Raw genomic sequence first — 19,811 nt, forward strand, 5'->3', positions numbered from 1 at the left:
AATATTATTTTGAATTGAATTCAAATAAACAATGCTAATACAAATGGTTCCGTCATGAACACAAAGCATAACGATTTTGAGGTAATAAAATCTTTAATGTTAAAAGCAATCAGCAATAATGCAAAGTTATACATTACACAGGAAAGAGTTCTAAAAAAAATGATTACCAAAGTAACTCTACTTGTAATACATTTAGCTATGCAAATCAAAATTCCACAAATGTATTTTCCAACCTTTATCATATTAACTGATCTTGGCTCGACTCAGCTGCAAATGCATTCATAATCGTCATCCAATAGAAAGGATACGTGTGAACAATGGGGCTAGGAATTACTACAATATTTTTAAAGATCAGTTAGTTCACTAAAATGATTAATCTCACACATTTAACAAGTGGCGACTCAAGGGAGGCAATTCCTTTCGGGATGAAGTCACAAAACAGAAATAAGAGATCCATCGTACTTACACATCACTTTATCTTAGCCCAGACTAGGATCAACAGTTTGCCTAAGTATCTCCAAATGCAGGTAGGTATTGGTCTCTTCCCTGCAAACCTAATTCATCATTGGTGTTATGGCTGAGGAACTAGGTAGTATCTGGATTATTTCATTGAAATAATGAGTGTCTTCACATTTTTGAATGTATTTATTGAGTCCATTTATTAAAATGTAACAAAATTAATACTTGAGGTTGTTAAACAGAATACATCAGATTTAGGGTAATATATTGGTATGGATTGATCGAAGGACAGAAAATAGAGCAGGATAGACAAGACACTTTCTGGGTAGAAAGCTGTGACACGTAAGATGCTTGGGCTCTAGCTATTCATAATGTATACTGATTATTTGGATAAAGCAACAAAGTATAATAAATCCAAGAATTCACTGTGGCTGATAATGTGCGAGTTCTGAAAAGAAATCAGAAAGGCTTTAGGTTTTTTGACATTCTATGTGAAATATGAGGCCATCTACTTTGCTACAGATAATAGAAGACTTGTTTTTAAAATGGCAAAAGGTAAAATGTTTTTGGTTTCCACCAGCTTTTCGTGGAAAGATTCTAACCATCACCTCTGCTACCAACATCTTCAACTTCCACAATTGCATTACATCATAGCAGACCATCAGCAAATAAGGTTAACTGTGGGGATCAAGCTGCCTCCCGACAGCACTCAGTATGTTCCTACTCTGTTGAACAGACAGCAGCAAGCATGGGCAGGTGATCAATGTAATGTGCTTCCCCCCCGCAAAAAAAATTTGAAAATAAAGTGCATAGATTTTTATGTTGCCCTAATTTTTTTAAACCATCATAGGCAAGTTCAAGTATTATATAGATGTTGGTTGAGGGAAGAATAGTGCTTAATACGCCAAGTGAGTCTTCAAGTACTATCTGTGGGGACACAGAAAATCCATTTGAAATTTTCACATAACCAAGAGGTCTACAAGATGCTAACATGAACTTTCTTCTGGACACTGAAGTGTTTATTTTAATTAAGCAAAATTGGAAAATGAGGCTGAAAATCACAAGTTCTAACTCACTTAATGATTCACGAAGCTGACTCATTAAAAAAAATTATCCCTCATCACTTAATTGGAAAGACCGAGCTAATTCACTGAATGATTGATTACTCTATTTAGTTGTCAACACATAAAAGATTTTAATTTAACCTACTGGTTAATTTTTACAATAAAACAATTTTATGGCAAAAGTGATCTCTCCATGCTCAAGGGTAGTTCTAATTTATCCCAAGCAGGGGATATTGCAGTGAGAAACTGTTACTGCGAGGCCTTTTACACTGAGGAAAGAATAAGTACTGTCTGCAAAACAGTTGAATAATGAAGAAACCATATCCTAGTTTAGATCACAATCAAAGCTATCAAAAACTATTATTTCTAGCATGTAGAAGCATACAAAACCTATCCAAAACTTAGAAATAAATTCAAATAATGAATTACTGTTTTAGCCCTTTGCAGCACTTTTGCTTCTGTATTAATGACTTTTATGTACTAATAAGCATTTCCAACCCATTTTTATCTCAGCCTCTCAGATGTAATTTAACATCACAAATATTTGTGTCAGTCCTAATGAAAGATTTTGGCCTAAGCCAACTTTTCTTATGCAACACACACAAACCACAGCAGGTCAAGCACAATGCATGGAGGGGAATGAATAGTTAACATTTTGGGTTGAGACCCTTCATCAGGACTGGAAAGGAAGGGGAAAGAAGTCAGAATAAGCAGGTGGTGGAGGGGGAGTAATAAAAGTTGGCAGGTGATAGGAGAGACCTGATGAAGAAAGTGGGTGGATGGGGGAGGGGGTTATGATGTGAAAATCTGGGAAGTGATAGGAGGCAGAGGTACAGGAATCTGATAACAGTGAACAGTGAAATGGAAGGAGGTGGGGAACTGACAGAGGTGAAGGGCAGATCTTGAGCAACACACACAAAATGCAGGAAGAACTCAGCAGGTCCATCAGCATTTATGAAGAGGAATAATTTCCAGTTCCCCACCTTTTTCTCTTTATTCCATTGTTCTCTCCTATCATATTCTTCCTTCACTAGTCATCTACCTATTCCACTTATAACCTCCCAGCTTCTCGCATCAAGCTCCCCTCCTCCCACCCACCTTGCCCCTCATTTGATTTCACCTATCACCTGCCAGCTTGTACTCCCTCCATCCCCCCCACCCTCTTATTCCAGCTTCTCCTCCCTTCATTTCCAGTCCTAATGAAAGGTCTCGGCCCGAAATTTCAACTATTTGTTCCCTTTCATAGATGTGGTCTGCTGTGCTGAGTTCCTTCTGCATTTTATGCATGTTGCTCAGAATTTACAGCATTTGCAAAACCTCGTGATAAACCTCGAATAGCTAAAATTCTCCAGTCTGTGGCAACATCCTTGTAAATCTCCTCTCTCTTTTCTGGTGACAGCACATCTTTTCTACAATGATGCTGGGAACGATATGCAGTACTCCGGCTGTGATATAAAAAATACTTTATACAGCCCTGGCATAAATTTGCTATTTTTATATTCCCAAACTCAGCATGTAAAGGAATGCATCTCAAAACTAATCTTAACCACATTTGTCTCAACATTTATCTGACAGAATATTAGATTATGCGTTGAGATATTGAGTGTTATTAGCACAAAATATATTGTTGTGTTTGCTATATAATGCTCAGTGTCTAACCAAGCTGACAATTATGGCAGTACTGTCTCCTACAAATGGTGTTTTTGAAAAAAGGGCAAACACAATACACATTCATCCAGGGACCTAAGGGGATGGGAGGTGATGCATGAAAATCATCGACCATCAATAAACATCCACCTTTGTTAGAAATACACTGACAATCAATTTATTCGGATTGTCTTACCTGCAAAGAAGTATATCTGTAGAAGGATACAGCTGCTGGTATTGCATGCAACACTGCAACACACGATCATCATTGTTTTCTTCCCTTAAACCACCTGCTCAATGAAAGAAATTAATGTAGGAGGTTGCATACATATCTAAATGAGTACACAACTGCATGAGAATTTTAACAAGAAGTAATAACACCTTGTTATGAAGTAGATTAAAACATCCCAGAATAATTCCACACGATCTCTGTACTACTTTCACCGCCTTTCAATTCTATTTACTATATTATTAACAGTGACACTGTCTTTAATTTACAAAAAATAGACAGTTTGTGTTCATAGTAATGGAACCAACATCACAATAAAATTATTTCCAGAATTAAGGGCGCCCCAGTAGCTCAGCAGTTATTGCAACGCAATTATATTTTGGGGTCAGAGTTTGGAGTTCAATTCCGGCGTCCTCTGCAAGGAGTCCCTGTGGAATGTGAGGGTTTTGCCTGGGTGCTTCTGTTTCCTCCCACAGTCAAAAGACGTACCAGGTAAGCTAACTGGTCATTGTAAATCATCCCAGGATTTGGTCAGGGTTTAACTGGGGTTGTCAGGTGTTGTTGAGGTGGCACGGCTCGAAGGGCCAAAAGGACCTACTCAGCGCTGTATCGCTAAATAAAATAAAAATTCTGTTAAAAAAAAATGGAAAGAATATTTACTATATCACTCTTCTAGATTAACTTCGTAACTCAAAAGAAATGTTAGCACCAAGACAAAATATCTGTTTCTGAACAAATATCTCCTTTTATCCTCATTCCTATTTTTTATTCATACACAAGATTTCGTTGTGCAAGCAATATTTCCACACAGGAAGAAAGGGTAAGTGGCATGTATCTTGACCAGTAGCTGACATCACATGTGACTGAACAGTTGAAAAGATTTCAAATCAACCAAAACAGAGATATCTTTTGAAGTTAACTTCAACCCAAACTATCAAACTTTCATACTTTCAAAGAAATATTAAAGCGCAAAATAGTGTCTCCTTAAAATTTAATTCCTAAATATAGTAATCATAGGTTACAGTATATTTCTGTCAGATCGCCGACAGGTGGCAAGAATGGGCTCCCTCACCTCGACCCCTCTGACTCGCAACACAGGAGCCCCTCAGGGCTGTGTACCAAGTCCCCTCCTTTACTCCCCTATATACCCATGACTGTTGCCACTCACAGCTCCAATCTGCTAATTAAACTTGCCGGCAACACTACATTGATTGGCCTAATCTCAAACAATAATGAGATGGCCTACAGGGAAGAAGTCATCACCCTGACACAGTGGTGTCAAGAAAACAACCTCTCCCTTAATGTTGCAAAAACAGAGGAGCTGGTTGTGGATTACAGGAGGAATGGAGACGGGCTAACCCCTATTGACATCAATGGATCTGGGGTTGAGAGGGTAAACAGCTTTAAGTTCCACGGCATCCACATCACCAAGCATCTCATGTGGTCTGTACACACCAGCTGTGTAGTGAAAAAGGCACAACAGCGCCTCTTTCACCTCAGACGTTTGAGGAAGTTTGGTATGGGCCCCCAAATCCTAAGAACTTTCTACAGGGGCACAACTGAGAGCATCCTGACTGGCTGCATCACTACCTGGTATGGGAATTGTACCTCCCTTAATCGCAGGATTCTGCAGAGAGTGGTGCGGACGGCCCAACGCATCATCTCTAATTGTGAGCTTCCCATGATTCAGGATATTTACAAAGACAGGTGCGAGAAAAGAATCATTGGGGACCTGAGTCACCCCAACCACAATCTATTCCAGCTGCTACCATCCGGAAAACAGTACCGGAGCATAAAAGCCAAGGCCAACAGGCTCCGGGACAGCTTCTTCCACCAGGCCCTCAGACTGATAAACTCACGCTGATTTGAGTGTATTTCTATGTTACATTGACTGTTTAATTTATTATAAATTACTATGATTGCACATTGCACATTTAGGTGGAGACATAATGTAAAGATTTTTACTCTTCATGTATGTGAAGAATGTAACAAATAAAGTCAAATCAATTCAACATTAATCAGTGGCACGTTTATCCAAGTTAAAACAAGTTCTCAAATCTTTGGTAAGAAAACTTGGTTTAAACTTAAAAACATCTTCCTCAAAGTTAAATAATATTTGAAATACAAGGTTTTAATAATCCATAAGAGTAGGCATTAAGAATTTCATCAGATTAAACAATCCATCCTATTTGTCAACTGTATCACACAGCTTTCTGAGGTTTCCACTTCAATTCCAATACCAAGTAGTTAATTTTTAAAAGTATCCTATCTTGATGCTGCTTAGCAAGTCATGAAAATCAGCCTACCCTCCATGGACTCTGCCTATACTTCTCACTGCCTTGGTATAACAGCTCCCATCCTGGACATAGAGCAGAACACACAAAGGTCTGAAAGTGTGTACCAGGTTCATGGACAACTTTTATCGTGCTGTTATAAGATTAATATCATACCTATTATGATAAGATGGACTCTGGACCTCAAAATCCACTTCAATATAGCCTTTCACCCTCTTATCTTGCCTGTACTGAACTTTGCAATTGTATCACAAACAAGAGAAAATCTGCAGATGCTGGAAATCCGAGTAACACACACAAAATGCTGGAGGAACTCAGCAGGCCAGGCAGCATCTATGGAAAAAAGTACAGTTGATGTTTTGGGCTGAACCCTTTCAGCAGGAATTGCAATTGTATCACCTGATTTTGCATTTTGTTACTGCTTTTTCCTTGTACTACTACCTCGATATGCTGATATGATGAAACAATCTGCGTGGATGACATACGAAACAATCTTTTTCATTGTACCTCACTACATGTGACAACGATAATCAAGATAAAAAATGACACTTTGCTAAAGTGAATCAAACAGCAACTGTGGGTGGAAAGGAACCGTCAACATTTTGGATCAAGTTCCCTCATCAGAACTTTCTAAAGATCTTGTTACAGCTGTCCATGATGCAGGAACATTACACAATCCATTCAGTTTTAACTACAAATAATTATTTACCATTGTCAAAATGTTTCTTGAAATGTAAACTCAGTATTTCTCATGAACCTAGCTATGACCTCCAAATAAACATACACTACATTAGTATCAAGGGAAAGCAAGCTTTACACATTTGTTTTTGAGATAATGACATCACTGACAACAGCAATGTCTACTGGCCATCTCCAAAAGCCCTTGAGAGCCACCATCCTTTATCGCTGTAGGTTGCCCTCTGGTGACGGCACTCCTGCAATGCTGCTGGGGAGGGAGTTCCAACATTTAGGCCCAACAATAATAAAGAACAGCATACTTCACATGAGGATGGTGCACAATCTAGAGAAGAACCTGCAGGTATGTTACCCTTATCCGTCCAGGTGATTGGCATCACAGGCTTGGGAGATGCTTCTGGAGTAAGAACAGAACGAAAAAGGTGGGTGGGATACAAATCAAACTGACTACATTGCACCACTGCACACTTCCAGTCAAGTGGAGAGAATTTATTGACATTGCTGAGTTGTGCCTTTTAGAGGGTGGGAAGAAACATAGAAAACCTACAGCATAATATAGGCCCTTCAGCCCACAAAGTTGTACCGAACATGCCCCTACCTTAGAAATTTATAAGATTACCCATAGCCCTCTATTTTTCTAAGCTCCATGTACCTATCCAGAAGTCTCTTAAAAGACCCTATCGCATCCGCCTCCACCACCATTGCCAGCAGCCCATTCCATGCACTCACCACTCTCTAAGTAAAAAACTTACTCCTGACATCTCCTCTGTACCTACTCCCCAGCACCTTAAACCTGTGTCCTCTTGTGGCAACCATTTCAGCCCTGGGAAAAAGCCTCTGACTATCCACATGATCAATGCCTTTCATCATCTTATACACCTCTATCAGGTCACCTCTCATCCTCTGTCACTCACAGAAGAAAAGGCCGAGTTCACTCAACCTGTTTTCATAAGGCATGCTCCCCAATCCAGGCAACATCCTTGTAAATCCCTGCACCCTTTCTATGATTTCCATGTCCTTCCTGTAGTGATGCAACCAAAACTGAGCACAGTACTCCAAGTGGGGTCTGACCAGGGTCCTATATAGCTGCAACATTACCTCTGGTCCTGTATAGCTGCAACATTACCTCTTATTAAGAATTTAATGTTTGATGTATCTCTCCACAAGTATCGAGCGTTTGTAATCACAGTAGTGTGTGACCTGTGCAGCTCCTTTTCTGATTATACCCAGGGTGTTAATGGTGAGGAGCCTAGTGGGAATATCAAGGGCAGGCTGTTAGACTCACTTGTTGTAACACAAACAAAATGCTGGAGGAACTAAGCAGGCCAGGCAGTATCTATGGAAAAGAGTACAGTTGATGTTTCAGGCTGAAACCCTTCAGTTGAAGTACTCATCCCACATGAAGGACCAACTACATGCTGCTCATCAGCCAATAGCTTAATGCCTAGGTCCTGTTGCATGCAGATATGGACTGCTTCATTTACTGAGGAGTTGATAATGGGATTCAATATGAACAATTAGCAAACATCTCCATTTCTGATTCTATTTTGGATAGAAGATCTGGTAAAACAGCTGAAGATGGTTGGTTTAAGACTCTTCTGATGATATCCTGGGAACAAGGTGACAACAATGACAACTACTCCCTTTGTCATAGAATTATAGAGGCTTCTAAGTCCTAGGAAAATACCCTTTGGCCAATCAAATCTGTACTGACAACAAGTATTCATTTACACTAATCCCATTTTATTCTTTCCTTCATTCCTAACAACTTGTCCAGTTTCTCAGACTCACCTACACATGGGAGGCAATTTATAGTGGTCAGTGAACTTCTCAGCATGCAGGTCATAGAGACGTGAGGAAATCAGAGCACCCAGACAAAAGCCACAGTCGTAGGGAAAACATGCAAACTCCTTGCAGACAATACCAAAGGCCAGGAATGAAAAAGGGTCACGGGAGCTATAAGGCAACAACTCTACTAACTGTGTTACTGTGCCACCACTATGGAAAGTACAACTCGAATCACTTGTACTTTTCCCCAAGATGCCTATTGATTTCAGTTTTATCAACACTGTTTGATGTCACAATCATTCAAGTATTGCTTGAGACCAAGGGTAGTCACTCTGACCTCAGCTCTGGAATTCAGATCATTGGTCCTTGTATGTGCCAAAGCCATGATGAGCTCAAGAGCTTAGTGGCTCTGGAAAAGACCATACTGGGCACCACTCAGCAGGTTTTTGTTTCGTATGGCAGATGTTTTAATTGGTTTCTGTTGAGCCACAAAATGATGAAATATGGTCTGGGAGGGGCAAATGTGAGTCTGTCCATTCCAGAGCCGGGGTTGGACCAATCTTCATTTGGCATCTCATCCACAGACATTCCAACATGGGTGGCCCTGAGTTGGCACCACCTGATGGTGTCCTTGAAGTCTGCAAGCCTCCAACGATGTCAATGTGTTGATCCAGGTCGTGAAGGATTCAGCAAGTTAATGGTGGCTAAGTGCCAGTGATTTCATTTTCAAAAATGCCTCCCATCACATTGCTGCTGACTGAGAGTAGACTGACTGGGTAGTAATTTGTGTAGAGTTTATACCTGGGTATCCTTCCACATTGCTGAGTGGATGTCAGTGTCATAGCTGTACTGGACAGCTCAGTTAGAGGTGCACCTAGTTAGGGATCACACGCCTTCAAGTGAAGTTGCCTAATTCCATAGACTCAGCTCTCCACAGTTTAGAGTCAAAGAGCGCAGAAACAGACCCTTTGGCACAACTTGTCCATGCCAACCATAGTGCCCACCAGGTCCATTTGCCCACATTTGGTTTATATCCCTAAACCATCAAGAATCAAAGTATTTATCCAAATGACTTTCAAATGCTGTCATTGTACATGTCTCAACCACAAGTTTCAAGGAGTTTATTCATATCATTGGGAGTGAATCAAATTTACTGAAGATTGTCCTTTGTAAATCATATGACTCTGATGAGGAACCCAGGATGGAACATCCACTAAGTAGTTTTGGTTAAATGGTTGCAAATAATTATGCTTTGTCTTTAGCACTCAATTGCTAGGCCATGACAAGCCTCCTCTTGTTAAATGTTTAATTGCCCTCTAACAGTCACAACCAAATGTGACAGGGTCATCCTGTTTTCAGCTGATTTATTGTCTGAAAGACCATTTAGCACTAATCTTTGCTGTTTAGCAAGCATATTTTGCTCTGACACAGCTTCATCTGATTGGGACTTAATTTTAACTATAGACAGCCTGTTCTGAACATGCATTTCTGTATTCCTCATGGAGCCAGCATGAATCCACTGACTTGATGGTAATGACTGAATGAAGACTAAGCTGTAGCAAAAGATTAAATTGTGCTGATGCCTGGATAACAACATGGATGCTTACTTTTAAACTGCCAGATTGTACCCAGTCCATCCCATTTAGCATAATTCTTGTGCCAAATGAGATACACACTATTAACACAGGACATGCTGTGCAATACTCACTTTTAACGCTAATCACAGACAGATGCATCTGCTACAGACAGAAGGGCAAAAATGAGATTAAACCATTTTAATTTAGAAGGTATACTATATTAGGAAATGGGACCTCTTTTGTCTCTTTTCTTCCAGTTCCCCCCTCAGCCCCACATCACCCATCAACTCACTCCTGCAGTTCACACTTTCCCTTCCCCCATCTGGTTCCAGCTCCATCTATTATTCACTTCTTCCCTCACTATTCCTTTTCTCATCTCTTTTCCTTATCAATGTCTCGTGCTGGTGACCCTTTATCTCCTTCCAGCAGTTATCTTCAATATTCACACTGCCCTCCCCCTATCTTTCTCCATTTGCCTCTCCATATTTTATGTCACTCTCTCCTTTTATCTATTATTCAATTGCCACTGTGTCCCAACTCCACCCCTGCTCACCTCGTATGTCCTGGCACAACCTACCTGTCATCTTCTACATCCCTCTCAATCCGCCAAACATTTTCCTCACAACTCATCTTCTCTATATACTGGACATAACTCTCTCTCTAATCTCAGTCCTGATGCAGGATTTTGACTCTATACTGACAATCCCTTTCCTCCCACAGATATTGCTCTACCTGCAGAACTCCTAAACAGATTGCTTGCTGCTCCAGATTCCAGCACCTGCAGTCCCATGTCTCCTTCAGGAGTCAGCCTGATTGGCTAACTGTGGAATTTCGTAACCAGTCTTGGTAAAGGATTTCAAAGTGCTCCCATTGTTAGGGCATATTCTGGATGAGACAAATCTTTTTTATTTTCAGTTGGATGTTGCCAACACTGAGATGAGCTACGTCTTTTTTACTCTCGGTTCGACTTCACCAATACTGAGCCTGAGGAGAGCCGCTGAAGTGACCTGCACCTTGGTCATCTCTGAGGCTGAAGTACACAGGTGTTTCCAATGAGTCACAAGGCTGAGGGACCAGACAGCGTTTCAGGGCGGGTACTCTGGATGTGGGCATCACAACTGATAGGTGTGTTTACGGACATTTTTAATCTCTCCCTCTCCCAGTGTAGAGTACCCTCCTTCTTCAGAACATCCACCCTTGTTCCTGTACCTAAAAAGACCAAGGCAATATGTCTGAACGACTGGCGTCCTGTCACACTCACCTCAATGATAAACAAATGCTTTGAGAGGCTGGTCAAGGACTACATCTGCAGCATGCTCCCACCCACACTGGAGCCCCTACAATTCGCCTACCAGCACAACCGATCAACAGATAACACAATACCACAGCTCTACACACAATCCTTACACGTCTGGAGAAGAGTGATGCTTATGTGATAATGCTGTTCTTGGACTACAGTTCAGCATTCAACATCATAATTCCCTCCAGGCTCAACAAGAACCTGAGACCTCGGCCTTCACCCTGCCTTGTGTAGCTGGATCCTGGACTTACGATCAGATGGCCAGCAGGTGGTAAGAGTGGGCTCCCTCCCCTCTGCCCCTCTGACCCTCAAAAGGGGTGCCCCTCAGGGCTGTGTCCTAACCCCCCTCCTTTACTCCCTGTATGCCCATGACTGTATCGCTACCCACAGCTCCAATATGCTAATTAAATTTGCTGATATTACATTAATTAGCCTAATTTTAAATAATAGCAGCCAACAGAGAAGAAGTCATCATCCTGACACAGTGGTGTCAAGAAAACAACCTCTCCCTCAATGTCATAAAAAAACAAAGGAGCTGGTTGTGGACTACGGGAGGAATGGAGACAGGCTAACCCCTATTGACATCAATGGATCTGGAGTTGAGAGGGTGAACAGCTTTAAATTCCTCAGCATACACATCACCGAGGATCACAAGTGGTCTGTACATACTGGCTGTGTGGTGAAAAAAAGGACAACAGCACCTTTTTCAACTCAGACAGTTGAAGAAGTATGGGTCCCCCAAATCCTAAGAACTTTCTACAAGGGCACAATTGAGAGCATCCTGACCGGCTGCATCACTGCCTGGTATGGGAACGGAACTCCCCTCAATCGCAGGACCATGCAGAGAGTGGTGCGGACAGCCCAGCGCATCTGTAGATGGGAACTTCCCACTATTCAGGACATTTACAAAGACAGGTGTGTAAAAAGGACTTGAAGGATCATTGGGGACTTGAGTCACCCCAACCACAAACTATTCCAGCTGCTGCCATCCGGGAAACGGTTCTGCAGCATAAAAGCTAGAACCAACAGGCTCTGGGACAGCTTTCCATCAGGCCATCAGACTGATTAATTCATGCTGATACAATTGTGTTTCTATGTTATATTCACTGCCCTGTTGTACATACTATTTATTACAAATTACTACAAATTGCACATTTAGAAGATGTAATGTAAATATTTTTACGCCTCATGTATATGAAGGATGTAAGTAATAAAGTCAATCCAATAAGGAAATATTAACTTCAGCAACTAATTTTTAGATCTGAATATGGATTGTGGATTGAATTCAAAATGTAGCTCAGAACAGTAAATTCCAGACCAGTAAACACCCCCTGAACTGATAGATCTGCTTATGCATGAAAACAATCAACACCCCATTGCATGAATAGGACTCAGAGTCCACAGTAATTAACACTCATTTTGGATGTGTTGGTGGGAAGATCCAGGCATTTGAAAACTACATACATCTCAAAAGAAACTTTATGAGGGCATTGTAACTATAGAAATTGTCCTGTTACCTTTGTTGTTTAACATGTGCTGCAAAGTTGGGTCGGGAAGTCAATCTCTGTCTATCTCACTTGTGACACCAAAGGCAGTCAGCTTGCGTGTGTGTCCCAAAAAAAAGAATACTTTATATCTACCAGTTGCATCTCTCCAGTGACTTTGTTCACACTACAACACCATCACAGTACATTATGCAGCCTTATTACTTTTTAGCAGTGTTTAACATGAGGACCACTAATTCATCATGAAACACTGTAAGGGGTAATGAGAAGGAGGCTCTTGTTTGACCAGATACATGAAATTTAATGGGGTCTGAAATCAGAATCACGCCCAATTCACTGTGTGACTCCAATCTTGAGACTCTGTCCTGCTAGTAGGACAATACTTGAGCATTTATAGTCAAAGAGTTACATCACACAGAAACAGGCTTTTCAGCTCAACCCATCAATGAAGGCCAAAGTGCCTTCCACAGGGTCACCAGGCTCAGCTGATAGCCTTTTATTGTCATGTGCACAATTGCAATGAAAACGTATTTGCAGCAACTTCAGAGGCACATAGCATTAAAGACACTACATTCACAGGAAAAACATAAGGATACAAAATAATACCAGAAGCAACATAATTAGAAAAAAAAACAAAACTCATTGAAGTGCAAAGTGGTCAGATAGTGAAGCTACAATAAATTAGTGGAGACAGCTTATCCGTTGATTTCCATTATAAACCCATGGACTCTCACAGCTACCTGGACTATACCTCTTTCCACCGTTACCTGTAAAAACACCATCCCCTTCTCTCAATTTCTCCTCCACTCCACCTGTTCTCAGGATGAGGCTTTTCATTCTAGAATGAAGAGGTCCTCCTGTTTCAAAGAAAGGGGCTTCCCTTCCTCCACCATTAATGCTGCCCTCAACTGCACATCTTCCATTCTACACACATCTGCTCTTACTCCATCCTCCTGCCACCCTATCAGTCTCCACGTCCAGCACACAATTCTCCGAAACTTCCGCCATCTCCAACAGGATCCCACGATCAAGCACATCTTTCCCTGTCCCCCACTTTCTGCTTTCCGTAGAGATCGCTCCCTACACAACTCCCTTGTCCATTCGCCCCTCACCACTGATCTCTCCCAGGCACTTATCCTTGCAAGCAGAACAAGTGCTATACTTGCCGTTACACCTGCTCCCTCACTACCATTCACGGCCCTAAACAGTCCTTCCAGGTGAGGCAACATTTCACCTGGGAGTCTGTTGGGGTCATATACTGTGTCCGGTGCTCCTAGTGAGGCCCCCTGTATATCGTGTAACCCCCTGTATATCATGTAACCCAGTATAGATTGGGAGACCGCTTCACCGAGCACCTATGCTTCGTCCGCCAAAAAAAGCGGGATCTCCTAGTGGCCACCCATTTTAATTACTCTTCCCATTCCTATTCCAATATCTATCCATGGCCTTCTCCTCTGTTGGGATGAAGCCACACTTAGGTTGGAGGAATACCTAGTTGGGTGACCTCCAGCATGATGGCATGAACATGATTTCTTGAACTTCTGGTAATGCTCCCCACACCCCCTCTCCTTTACCATATCCCATCCCCTTTTCCCTCTTTCACCTTATCTCCTTGCCTGCCACTGCCTCCCTCTGTCTCTTGCACCAATCAACTTCCCATCTCCTTACTTCATCCCTCCCTCTCCACGTTTCAGCTATCACCTGGTGGTTTGTCTTTCTCTCTTTTTTTCTTTCTCTCTCTCTCTCTCTCTCTCTCTCTCTCCCCCCCCCCCCCACCTTTTAAATCTACTCCTCAGCTTTTTTCCTTCCAGTCCTGCATAAGGGTTTCGGCCTGAAACATCAACTCTACTTTTTTCTATAGATGCTGCCTGGTCTGCTAAATTCCTCCAGCATTTTGTGTGTTGTTTGGATTTCCAGCATCTGCATATTTTCTCTTGTTTATGAGTTAGTGGATTAGGATTGTGTAGTTTGGTTCAAGAACAGAATGGCTGAAGGGATGTGGCTCTTGCATGGGATTTCAGGCTTCAGTATTTGCTACCTAATGGTAGCTTAGATAAGAGGGTATGGTCTGGAAGGTGAGGATTTTTGATTAAAGATCCTGCCTTCTTGAGGCAGTGCCTCAGGTAGATACTCTTAATAATGCAGAAGGATGTGTCCTTCATGTATTGGGCAGAGTCCACTACTCTCTGAATTGAGCTATAGTTCCCTAGCTTGTCCTTGTAGCGCTTCTTAAATAAGCACAACCTTAGCTACCTTCCAGTCTTCTGCTATCTCACTTAAGGCTAAGAAGGATACAAAAAATCTCTACTGGTGCCCCAGAAACTCGTTCCTTTGCTTTCCAAAACGTCCCCTTTCTGTCCTCCTGAATTCCTCCTTAACTATACTCCTACATCTCATATACTCCTCATGGAATTTGTTCAGATCTGCTTTTCCAACATATGGCTTCTTTTCCCTTACCAGAGCCTCATTCTCTCTCCAGCCAGGGCTTCCTACTCCTGCCAGCCTTGTCTTTCACTATAACAGGAAAATGTTGTCCGAATTCTCCTTATCTGACTTTTAGAAGATTCCCACTTGTCAGATGTCCCTTTACCCGCTAACAGTCTATCCCAAAAACCTTTGCAAGTTCCTGCCGAATGCCATCAAAATAAGCCTTGCCCCAATATAGGATCTGTGGACAAGTCCTCTCTTTTTCCATAACTATTCTAAAACTAATATGAGGACATTGTGATTCTGCAGCAGCATTTGGCAAAGATTTTAAATTTTCAGTCTGACATGAGGAAGTGCAAGGTCTTGAACCTTGATCAAAGGAATCAGAAGGACTAAAGGGATCTGAGTGTTCTAATGCACAAGTGCAACGTTAGCATTCATTTTGAGAGGACTAGAATATAAAAGCAAGGATGAAATGTTGGGGCTCTATAAGGTATTGGTCAGACCACACTTGGAGTGTTGTGAGCAGTTTTGGGCCCCTTATCAACAAAAGGATTGCTAACATTGGAGAGGGTCCAGAGGAGGTTCATGAGAATGATTCTGGGAATGTAAGGGTTAACAAAGAGACACGCTTGGTAGCTCTTGGCCTGTACATGCTGGAGTTTAGAAGAATGGGGGGGGGGGGTAAATCACATTGAAACCCATTAAATATTGAAAGGCCTGGATAGAGTGGACATGCAGAAGATGTTTCCTGTATTGGGGGAGTTTAAGACCAGATGGGAAAGCCTCAGAATAGGACATCCCTTTAGAAGGGATGAGGAAGAATTGCTTTAGCCAGAGTCAGAATTCATTGCCACAAATAGCCGTGGAGGCCAGGTTATTGGGTATATTTAAAGTGGAGATTGATTAGTTCTTGATTATTAAATATATCAAAGGTTGCAGGGAGAAGGCAGAAAAAAAAGCATTGAGAGGGATATAAATCAGCCATGATAGAATGGCAGAGTAGACTCAATGGGTTGAATGGCTTAATTCTGCTCCAATATCTTATGATCTAATAGAATTATGGTCATGGCCCCTAAAGTATTCCCCACTGACACTTTAGTCACTTGCTCAACCTCATTTCTCCAGCCAGAGGATGAAGTAGTCAGGCACTTTGTCTGCAAGATATAATTCTCCAAGTACAATTGTAAGAAAAACATTTTAAAATTCTTTCCATGTCCTTTGCTGATTCAACAATGGTATTTGCATATGTACTCTCAAACAAAGGAGAACCTATACATATTAAACCACAAGAAATCACTTTATTAGAATTGTATAAAGTATGTAACACAAAAATGAAAACCAATGGTTAATGAAGTAGTAGTACAGAAAACAAACTAATGCTTATCATCCACTGAATGAGCTTAACTGCAGAATGCCGTGGGAACCACAGATCCAAAACTTTTCACGCATCTCTCACACTCTATAATATTCTCACCATCTCAACTTACTTGTTTCCATCTTCTCCAACTCCTAGTACTACCACTGACTGTATGTAGCCTAAGGGAAAAGCCCTCCTTCTTGCCCATAGACAGTTCCCCCCTTTTATACATTTCAAGATTCCTTTAAAACTCAGAAATAACATAACCCACGCAACACACACAAAAAATGCTGGTGGAATGCAGCAGGCCAGGCAGCATCTATAGGAAGAGGTACAGTCGACGTTTCAGGCCGGGGCTCTTCGTCAGGACTAACTGAAAGAAGAGATAGTAAGAGATTCCACCAGCCTTTTTTGTGTGTGTTGCTTGAATCTCCAGCATCTGCAGATTTCCTCGTGCCTGCGGTTTTAAAATAACATAACCCAGTAGTTTTCTATAAGGCACTATTTGGTACCTGCACAATGACCATACCTTCTTCAGGCAAATACGTTTTTATCATTATCTACCCTCAAGGCTGTAGACTTGTACTCCTTTAACTTTCCCAAAACAATCCCACTGCAGGTTAAAACCACTTTGTCTTACAGACTTCTGTTTTATTTTAGCATACATCAAGAAAGAGTCACATTTGACTCTTTCCTTTTGACCACTATTTCAGATTGTTGTTTATTGGTATTGTCTGTGGGGCAGCTTTGCAGTATCTCAACTTGGTGCCTCGGTTGATGCTATATTCTTTCTGTTCCAAGTTTGTGATTTCAGTCCTACCCAGAGCTTACTAGATATTGCAGAGGTCACTTAAAAGTCAAACTTAACAGTAAACATCACCATATTTGTCAAAGAAGTGATTTTCCACATTGTTATCCAAACTACCAATACAGAAATAATAATTAAAAGCAGTTCCTCTGCCACAGGATGAATCTCCTTCCCAAAAAAAAAGACGTTGATGTAGTTATGAATGTGTTTAAAATTTAGGGGCAGGAGTAGATCATTTAGTCCCTCAACCCCACTCTGTCAATTAATAAGACTTTTAGTTGATCAGATGGCAGCTTCAACTCTGCAATCCTTACTATTTGCTCTGACCTCTATTTCTTAGACACATTCAAGAGGTTCTGCTTCCACCACTTTTTGAAAGAGTTCCAAGACCCTCAGAGATATAAAACAAGACCTTATGTCTGTCTGCAAGAAGCACTTTAATTTTTAAAAAATGACCCCCAACCCCACCCCACCCCCTCAAAATTCTAGAATCGGGCTAAAGCATGCTCTGAGAAATTTACTTCATGCTTTAGTATTCTAAAGAGCTTTAAATGGCACGATTTCCCATCACTTGTTCAATAAGATTTGCATTAAAATTATCTCTTTAATACAAGCTGGGATTGAATCATTATTCCTTGATGTTTAAGTAACATACTAATCATTCACTAAAAAAAGGTCAGGTAAAACACAAGTACTAATGTACAACTTTCAAATGTTTAGCTTTTGAGAATTACCTCCTAAATTTCTTGATAAAAGTTAATTTTAATGCTGATCCTTGTTGAAAAATGATGATCACATACTAAATTACAAATAAAATACTTTTTCTGTAAATAGAACTATTGAAGTAAATTTCAAATCATAACTGTACATTTCTGGAGAATTCAGCAGACAGAAATAAATGCTAATTGCAGTTAATATAAAATGAGTGATGTCACTGGCAAATGACGATCACCTACGTTCAATATTTATTACTATAGAAATTACATTTGGTACTGTGAAGGCCGCAAGTAATCTGATTGATGGAGAGAGTATTTACTAAAGAATAAATGGAAATGAAACCAGTCGTAGAGGAGGATGGAGGAGGAGATTATATATTTATGACTGTAGAGGAATGGCTCACTAAGCCCCATAATCGGCTCAATGTTTCAATGGCAGCTGCTTTTGTTCACTGCTATTATGTGCTGCACTGGTGGTTCTGGGAATAATTTGACAGAAATATCTAATGAATAATTGGCTTGTGATAATTATTGTTCATTACATTACACACATCAAGAAATAACAGTAGTATCTTGATAGATGTTTTAATTTTCTTTACTAAAGCCACAAAACACATCTCCATCATAAGTATTTTACTAGGATCAAAAATAAATTGAATTATCAAAAAGGGAGGAATTGTTTTCCTATTATCACATTAAATGGCAAAGAATATATTCCACTGGCTGCAGGAGAGGAAGATTGCTACAGAGAAGAAAAAAAAATTACCATGAATGAATATATGCTAAGGATTAAAAAAGGCAGCCAGATCATAGAATACACTATTTTAAAATTACAAAGAATATTCTCCTAATAACATTATGCTGATTTTATACCCATTTCTCTGTCCATATTATCTAAACTGGTATGATCTGGGATACAGTGTCTATAGAAATTTCAGTGCTCCCCCAGTCAACCTGACACCGATCAGGACATGTCCTCTTCTCACTACTACCATCGGGTAGGAGGTAAATGAGTCTGAAGATGCAAACTCAAAGTTTTTGGAACAGTTTCTTTCTCTCTGCAGTCAGATTTCTGAACAGTCCATGAGCACTACCTCACTATTTTGCCCTCTTTTGTCCTGTTTTATATTTCTTATTGCAATATATAGTAAACTTTTTCTGTTTTGTCAACACACATCAAAGTTGCTGGTGAACGCAGCAGGCCAAGCAGCATCTGTAGGAAGAGGTGCAGTCGACGTTTCAGGCCGAGACCCTTGTGCTAATGCAGCAAAACAACAAATTTCATGACATACTTCGGTGATAATAAACCTGATTCTGAACCTCAATCCCCAGTGCTTTATCCACTTGTTATGCTGATGCTACACATTAGTAGTATTTATCATAAAGTTTGAAGAATTTGAATTTTATTAATTTAGACAAAGAAAAATTAATACTTTTGAAATTTAATCCAAACATTTTGCCTCTGTACACATTCTAGTCAGGGTATATATACACAGTACCATTTCATTAAGAAGAATACAAAGAATCAAGTGATAAAACATCCATCAATCTATCACACTTGTCAATGATGTTAATCCTTACAAGAACCAAAATACAATTGACATAGCTGCGTACATACATAAAATGACTAGAAGAGCTAGCTGCAGTAAAGTTGAGGAAAATGAGCACCAGGAGTGTTACCCCATTTGATTTTGTGAACTGGGTCACAAGAAGCTCCACAGGTTAGAACATTATACCACAAGTCCATAGAATCATGGAGTACAAAAGAGACCGGTTTCCATAATATGTTCAAAGGTTCATTTATTATCAAAGCATACAACATGAAATTCTTCTTCTCCGGGTAGCCATGAAACCAAAAGAAAGGAAGCATAATCATCAGCCCACAAATTACCCCCTCCCTGCACAAAAAATATGAACAAAAACGGAACGGGCAAATCAATC

At 40.6% G+C, this 19,811-nt stretch overlaps 1 protein-coding gene across 5 annotated transcripts in view; it reads right to left on the minus strand.

The window, feature by feature from the left end:
* Positions 1-19,811, minus strand: part of swt1 (SWT1 RNA endoribonuclease homolog) — a 155,500-nt gene that overhangs the window by 87,066 nt on the left and 48,623 nt on the right. For 4 of the 5 annotated variants that reach the window (XM_072274004.1, XM_072274002.1, XM_072274001.1 and 1 more), the window contains one exon: positions 3,367-3,460. The exons of the other annotated variant lie outside the window; for it this stretch is intronic. In XM_072274004.1, the coding sequence (XP_072130105.1) occupies positions 3,367-3,460 (94 nt within the window). The remainder of the gene's footprint in view (positions 1-3,366; positions 3,461-19,811) is intronic. 5 annotated transcript variants of the gene reach the window in all.

Source organism: Mobula birostris, chromosome 12 (assembly GCF_030028105.1).
Source record: "Mobula birostris isolate sMobBir1 chromosome 12, sMobBir1.hap1, whole genome shotgun sequence".
In the NCBI taxonomy this organism is placed as follows: domain Eukaryota; kingdom Metazoa; phylum Chordata; class Chondrichthyes; order Myliobatiformes; family Myliobatidae; genus Mobula; species Mobula birostris.